The 8,279-nt window shown below is 40.1% G+C and overlaps 1 protein-coding gene across 1 annotated transcript; it reads left to right on the forward strand.

Moving 5' to 3' along the window:
• The first annotated feature begins 419 nt into the window (after positions 1-419).
• LOC111918729 (uncharacterized) lies at positions 420-809 on the forward strand. The gene has a single exon (XM_023914352.1). The coding sequence runs from the start codon at positions 420-422 to the stop codon at positions 807-809; it is 390 nt and encodes a 129-aa protein (XP_023770120.1).
• The last annotated feature ends 7,470 nt before the right edge of the window (positions 810-8,279 follow it).

An 8,279-nucleotide genomic window follows, 5' to 3' on the forward strand; every position in this document is an offset into this window, starting at 1 on the left:
GCAAAGGCGACAAGAATTGATAATGCTAAAGTTATTGTAGATTTTGTCAAGACTAACATCCTATGTAGGTTTGGATCTCCAAAAGCCTTGATCGTTGACAGAGGCACACACTTCTGCAACAAAACTCTTGGATTAGTTCTCAAGAAGTATGGAGTCCAACATCGGGTGTCCATAGTTTATCACCCTCAAACAAATAGACAAGTTGAAGATACAAATAGAGAAATCAAGTCCATACTTGAGAAAACAGTGAACACAAACCGCAAAGATTAGAGTTTGAGATTAGAAGATACTCTTTAGGCATATCGAACTGCATATAAAACTCCAATTGGGATGTCACCTTATAGACTTGTGTTTGGCAAAGCCTGTCATCTCCATGTTGAACAGGAGCACAAAGCTTTCTGGGTTGTCGAAAGCTAGACATGAAGAGTGATGAAGTGGGTGTTCACCGAAAGTTAGAGATTCAAGAGTTGAAGGAAATAATAAATGAAGCATTCGAGAGTTCACACATCTACAAAGACAAGACCAAAGCATTCCATGATAAGTACCTCTCACGTATTACCTTTGAGATTGGTCAAAAGGTATTACTCTATGACTCTCGACTTAAATGGTTTTTCGGTAAGTTACGGTCCCGATGTGTGGGATTGTTCATTGTTACTAATGTATTTGATCGTGGTGCAATTGAGATTAAGAGTAACAAAACTGGAAAAGTGTTCAAAGTTAATGGTCACAGGTTAAAGGTCTTTTATGAAGGTTTCCAAGAGAAAGACATGGAGGTTGATAGCTTGGAACGCCCGGACTACATCGAGTAAATAAAAAGGGCAAGGTCGAGCCAAATACTTGGAACAAGGGCGGCTAATCGAGAGGCAACTCGAGAGTATTTCTTTCTATTTTCTTTATTTCGATTTATTTCATCTGTGTTGCAATGTTTTTGAGTCTTTTCGAAGGTTCCATAATCTTATCCAAGGATTGAGAGCAAAACTATTTTGAAAAAAAGTGGTGATTTTATAGGTTTACAAAAGAAAAACACATGGCCTCGCAACAAAACGCATGAGCTAAGCAGAAAATGCACGGTCCAATATTTTTGTCGGTGCTCACACTTCGAGGATTTTAATAAAAAAAAATTGGCATGGGCGAATTTGAAAAAGAACGGGTAAAGCTCAAAATGCACGGCCTAAGCCTTAGACCATGCGTTCAATCGATGATTGCAAGAAAAAAAAAATTATGCGCACGGGCATGCTCCAAACGGACGGGCTACAAGAAAAAAACGCACGGCCTAGGGCTAGACCATGTGTCTACATCGGAAGTCCCGATCCTCAAGAAAAAAACGCACGGTTGTGTTTCAAAAACGCATGGTCCGTGCGTATTATCGCTAGCTCGATAAACACAAGAAACACTCATGGCTGAAAATCACGGGCTCGATAGTCGTGCGGTTTGGGCTGCCTAATTTAATCGACATCGTGTAGTTCATGTTTTAATTCTCTCGTAACTTAAACCTTAGGATCCTGCGTTTTGATCAAACATCGATCAGTTTTCTCTTCTCATGATCGTGCTCCTCTTCCCCCTCTCTATTTGTAACACCGTAAATTTTCATATAAATTTATTGTTTTTTAAATCACATAAATATCATCAACTCATATTACAAAATCTCAGTATATTATTTGTCAAAAACACATGTTCATAATTATTAGAATAAAATCCAGGATCCTCGAACACAACTCCATCTTATGTGTACAATCAAGTCGGCGCCTTCCCGTGATCCTGAGAAGTACCTGAAACACATAACATATAACATGGTAAGCACGAAGCTTAGTGAGTTCCCCAAAATACCACATACAAACCATTAGCCATTCGAGGATATAACTCTGTAAGACCCTCCGGTCAATGTGTCTTAGTGGGACCCTCCAGTCCCACAACTCTGATGGACCCTCCAGTCCTAACTCTGTGGATCCTCCGGTCCTAACTCTGAGACTCATAATAATACATGGCATAAATCACACAATGCAGGATATCACAGTACTCAAATAAACACATAAGATCAACATATACACAGATTACTATAACATCACAAGTCACAAAGACAATATGCGCGATAACACATTTTAACAAGTAAGACCCTCCGATCGATAATGTACTAAGACCCTCCGGTCTATATGTACTGAGACCCTCCGGTCCATATATACTAATACCATCCAGTCAATAGTGTGAATAAGACCCTCTGGTCACACACAAATCACCACACACTTAAGTATAGTGAGAAGACTCACCTCGGATGACAAACAAATCCTATAGATGTTGCTGCTGTACTCCGGCCTCTAACTCTAAGCCAAACCCATAACTAACTCCATTAGGATTTAAGACCAACCTTCACATATTAGGTCTAAATATGGTCCACCAACTCGGTCGATAAATAACTCAAGCCCATTGGGCCCACCAAGGCCCAACACCAAATAGGCCCACAAAGGTCCACTAAAGGTCCAACTATGGCCCAATTTTCCGCATTGGGCTCAAACCCTCATATGTTGTGGTGATGCTCAGCGGCAATGCAGTCGGCAACCCTATCTGATCGGAGCGGTGAACAAATGGAGAGGTGGTGGCGGCTAGTCATCACGCATGGCGGCTAAGAAAATAGGGTTAGGGTTTGGGGAGAAATAAGGTGACGGGTTTGATACTCCGTCCATTCTCATAAGATTGCCATATTGATGCTTTTAGTCCCTCCTCCCTTTATTCTTTTCAAATAACATCCGAAATTTACCATATTGTCCCCATCACTCCAAAGTTCTTTCAATTTGAGTCCAAAACTTACCTAAAAGCCCCTACCTTCAAAAATCCTTTCATCATAGGTCCCAAAATTACCAATCAACCCCTTAAGATTTCAAATCTTTTCAAATTAAATCCATAGCCGACACATTTAACCCCCAAAATCCAAAATTATATCAATTAGCTCCCCAACACCAACACCCGCTAAATATTATTTACTTTAGGATTATTATTCATATTAACCCTTATCTATTTATTTATTTAATATATGGATGTTACAACTCTCCCCCACTTATATTACATTTCGTCCTCGAAATCTTTCCTCACCATCCCTTACATGCCCTACAACTTGAACGACATAGCCCCAAGCCTGAGCATAACCCCAGTCGTTCAATCCAACAGGGCTTTCTGAACCAACCACATATACATGCAACCACTAAGTTCGCTTTACTCCAAACAATATTACAACCGATCCGCAATCACATATCACCTCCGACCTCTATTGTTTAACAGTTACTAACTTCATGCGTGTTGTGGTCCTTCTCAAGCCAAACAGACTGACTTTCCCAAGTCTAGAACATCATATGGAAACCTCAACCACTCAAAAGAAATCCATCAGGAATCCGAAATCTCAACTCATTTATCCTTTACCCAGATAGGGCCAAACTCAACTCGAGAGTCCGATTGAACAGCAGAATTGGAACCACTCATCACCAATCTGATACTCAACTCCCGACCCATGATCCATGAATATACGCATACATTACTTCTCCAATTCCTTCCGATTTGCGACAAACTCTCCTCAATTCGAGCTATAACGAATCCCGACCATCATGGAGACCCCAGTTTTACCCCTGGTCTGACCACCAGGCTCACTCACTCGTGAATGCTATGGCTCCCCGCATGCTTTCATCACTTACTCACTTACTCGTGAATGTTACGACTCCCCGTAGGCTTACATCACTCACTCACTCGCCATGGGCTATCCCCATGTTTTTTTTATTGATATTACAAAGTGATTACTCCCACTTGGATCCTTCCACTCTCTTACCACCCCATAATCTCATCATTAAGCCATCACCATATTGCGCTCATTGAACTCATGCTTCGCGATCCGTCATGGACAGGTGTACCCACCCACTCCTGACTACAATTGCCACAACAACGCACTTTCTCTCGATACAATTCACATTCTTGAATCATCCCCGTCCGATGACAATTAGTTGATGGGTTCCCACTGGAACAATAACTATTCGATACTCCACTTATCATATCATAAACTCGAGTCTCAAAATAATCCAACAACTTAGGGCATCATACTTGGATACCCCGATACATCATCATACTCGGATTCCGCGATACACCATCACATAATCTCATAATTTCTTGCTACGACCATTGGTCTTCTTCTCGTACAACTCATAACCTCGAAATACTCCACTCACAAATTGAAACATGGAGAAATCGTCAATGAATTAGATCACGTTGACGATCATCCAAAACCCCATCCTCTTACTGATCAAAACACATGTGAAGCTACTCATATTAACTCTAAAACTAATTGAAAAATCAAATGTTGCTCCTCCCAGAGTATAAATTACAATCTATACTTCGAATTGGAAAATCCCAACAATTAAAACTAGACCTCAACGAACCAACCGCCTCGAACCCAACCATTGGAAACCTGAAGAGTCCCTAACCATAATAAGATCCATGACTCACGGATGCTCGTCGTGGATACAGTCGTTCATTCTTGAACACATACAATATGCATCATCTCGCTCTGCGCCTTGCCTCGTCCACCAATAAACCCATGTATCATATGACCGTACTGCAGGTTCCTGACACCAAATCGTCTAACCCCAAATTGAACAGATTGATGATCCTCCTAACAAAATACCTCGTTCTACCACACTTAGGGTTCGAACCATCGCCCAATGTCATACCCAATCCACCTCACTACAGACTGGCTCTCCAGATGTATCATTCCCAACCCAGGGAACGTACCACACAACATTTGATGACTTTCTGGAAAATGACTAAATAACTCCAAGTACCCCGAACACCATATGAAAATCTCGGAATCCTCCCCATGTGACTTCCTCTAGTCACCTAGAACCTCGTCCAGCTGCACATGCACTTAATCTGACGGTCCTAGAATAGCATTATCTCCTTTCCTGGAGATATTGGACTATCACACACTTCATTCTCAGAATCCTCAATCATCACCCCACTACAAGATTCAACATAGCACGGGAGACCTATAACATCCGTACTTTCAGATATATTGTCGTGGGTTTAATTTTTTTGAGATTTATGGAGTGACTCGACGAGTTGTGAGTCCAACTCCTCGAGTAGAGTCGGGTTGTCCGCATAGGATTAATGAATGAACTCGACGAGTCAGAGAGCTGACTCGCCGAGCAGGTGCTGGGCAGAGAAACCCTAATTTCCCGGGGTTGGGGCCTATATAAGGGAACTTATGCCCCCATTTTTGCCTCATCAGCTGCCTAACCCTTCTATGTGAAACCCTAAACAAGTGTAGCGAGCTAAGAGAGTCTCTAAGCTAGCCTTGAAGGATTTTAGTGTGTCTTTGAGGAGGAAGAGGAGTTTATTCAGCAAGGAACGAGAAGGATTTGTTGGGGGTTCAGGCCATTTTGTCCAGAGCTTCAAGAAGAAGGTATAAAGCTTGAACTTTTCGCCTTTATTTGGTTAGATCTCATGAGTTGAGAGGTTAGGGTTTCCATCACATATTATTTGGGACTTGATGTGTGCAAACTCAACTAGTTTTAAACCTACTTTTAATTATAAAATAAACACACAAAGGCAGTGGACCTATCAATTGTGGTATAGCTAAATAAGCAGGGTATCGAACACAGGGAACGTTAAATTAAAACTAAAAACTAATTATATCTAAATTAATTAATAAGTAGGGGTTTTCTCTAGTTTTACAAGACTAGAAATTTACTAACTATTACTTAAATTAGAAACTAGAAAAGCAAAGAATTAACTAGATTCAATAATGAGAAGGACTTCTGTTTAGTTCAACTCAATTGATCCTATAGTTGATATTATGGTAATAGTGCAATGGATTAACTCTTTTGTTGGTTACCGATTCAAGTGATTCGATTCGCGTTCACTACACTAATCCTTAGTGAATAAACTAACTCAAACAGTGATCAATTGTCTAATTTAATTAAATTCACTAGATTAATTATTCGGGTTAATTTAGACTTGCAATAGTTAACTAATTTGGTCCGTTAGTTAACTTCTTGTTGATGGTCATCACACAAGCTCACACATGAATTTACCTAACTTTCTTATTAATTCTAGTTTCATGTTCATTAATCCTAGACATATGATAGAGTAGTCATATAGACATATGAGGTTGATAATCAAAAGATGTTCATACTATTTAATTACCTTCCTATTAACAGAAAATTAATTATCATTCACACACAAGGTTCTTTAGCAAGCTAAAACTAACAAATATCACCAACATTTAATTAATCCTACCAATAATCAAACCATAGTCTCAATTTTGTATTCCCAAACAGAAGTTTAAGAGTTTTAGCTCATGATTGAAGTAAATAACAGCAAATAAACGAATTCTAATTGTCTAGCCATAATGAAAAACAAAAGATTAAGTAGAATGACAAAATTTGCATCAAATCTCCTTCGGAATTGGATTCTAGGTTGTATCTTCGTTTTCTAGGGTTCTTCTGGCTCTTCGATCGCAGCTAATCTCTCCAGAAGGGTTCCGGAATTCCCCCCCGTCGATATGAGAAGTTATCTTTATATTTGCAAAACAACTCATCGAGTCAGGTGCCGACTCGACGAGTCCATCTCTCAATCCCCGTATGCGATAAGTCTCTGGGTCTTTTAGTCTTTATCTTCTCGAATATTCGCTCGGACTCGCCGAGTAGACGACCCTACTCGCCGAGTAGGTGTTGTTTTGGTAGTTTTCTTCTTTGTTCAATTCCCGAGCTCCCAACCGCTTCTCCTGCTTCCTTTTGCTTCCGAGCTTCACTTTTGGACTGAAAACATAATTCAAACACTTTTAAGTACCTTTTGTCCATGATATGCAATAATTTAGCTAATAAATGATAAAAAAAATCTATACTTAATATGAACTAAATATGCACATATCAGGACTTCGTGAATACTAAGTTATCTAGAGGTTTAAACCTTAGATCTGGACCTTGTGAGGTACTTAGAGCCCAAAAGTCACAACTTTATTCATCCATATGAGGAGTATGGTGTTTAATACCTTATGAGAGCATGTATTGGTAGTTTAGAGCAAAACCACCATGCATGAGTGTAAAGATCGAAGATTTACGTGACAATCGAGCCTTAGGATGGTAGATCTAGTGTTTCGAGTGATAGATCTGCCTTAAATCGTCTAAATGAGAAATCAGATCGAAGGCACTCGCCGAGTGCATGGCCTGACTCGAAGAGTAGGTGAGGGTTTGTCTCGATGAGTTTGATCGTGCGATAACTCGGCGAGTTGGGGGTCAACTTGATGAGTTAAGCTGGACTTTCTCTAGATTTCTGAGGAAACGAGGGGACTCGACGAGTTGCAAGAGTGCACTCAATGATTCGGGTCAAACATGGACTGTTGACTCGAGATTGACTTCGGTTGACTTTAGGGTTTGGTCAACATGAGTAATGGTGACCATGGAGGAATAAAATGGACTTTTACCTAATTCAAGAGTTAGAGAGAGAAGAATAACATTTGGTTACTTTGAGTCGAGAATTGAGTATTAATTAGAGAAATTTACCCTATGTGTTAGGTGGTGGCTAGTACGAGATTTGAGTTCAAGGATAATTGTTGCTTGCTTGCAAGGTGAGTCTTCTTACTATACTCACCATGAGAGGTATCTATGAGTGACCAGAGGGTCTTATGTGTTTACTTGAGTTATGAATCTTGTCTTTGTGATATATGTATGCTATATTATGTGCTACTAAGACCGGACCGGAGGGCCCAACGAGTCATGAGACCGGAGGGTCCACACTGAGACCGGACTGGAGGGTCCAACGAGCCGTGAGACCGGAGGGTCCACATTGAGACCGGACCGGAAGGTCCAATGAACTATAGCCATGAGAGGCTTATTATCTTTGTATGTGGTATTTTGGGAAACTCACTAAGCTTCGTGCTTACCGTGTATGTGTTTCAAGTTTTTCTCATTATCGCAGGAAGGCACCGGCTTGATTGTACACACCAGGGAAAAAGTTATGTTTTGAGGATCATGGATTTCTAACCAAACAATTATGGAGATGCGTTTGTAAATTAAATAAATGAGATTTTGTGAAATGTGATATGAGAATTATATGATTTTAAAACGAAAAATTTGTTTGAAATTTACGGTGTTACAAGTTGGTATCAGAACCTTGGTTTGAGGGATTTAAATGCACCCCCGGGGTGTGTCTCGACTCAATCTGAGGATTTGAGAAAATTTTCAAAAGTGATAAAAAAATTTCTAAAATGAGAAAGAGTTTAAGAGAAAACGAGTTGGAGCAGTGTG

This window comes from Lactuca sativa, chromosome 4 (genome assembly GCF_002870075.4).
Source record: "Lactuca sativa cultivar Salinas chromosome 4, Lsat_Salinas_v11, whole genome shotgun sequence".
Taxonomy (NCBI): Eukaryota; Viridiplantae; Streptophyta; class Magnoliopsida; order Asterales; family Asteraceae; genus Lactuca; species Lactuca sativa.

Excerpts from the sequence above, each read along its gene's own strand:
- LOC111918729 (XM_023914352.1), top strand. The coding sequence starts at position 420 with ATGAAGAGTGATGAAGTGGGTGTTCACCGAAAGTTAGAGATTCAAGAG.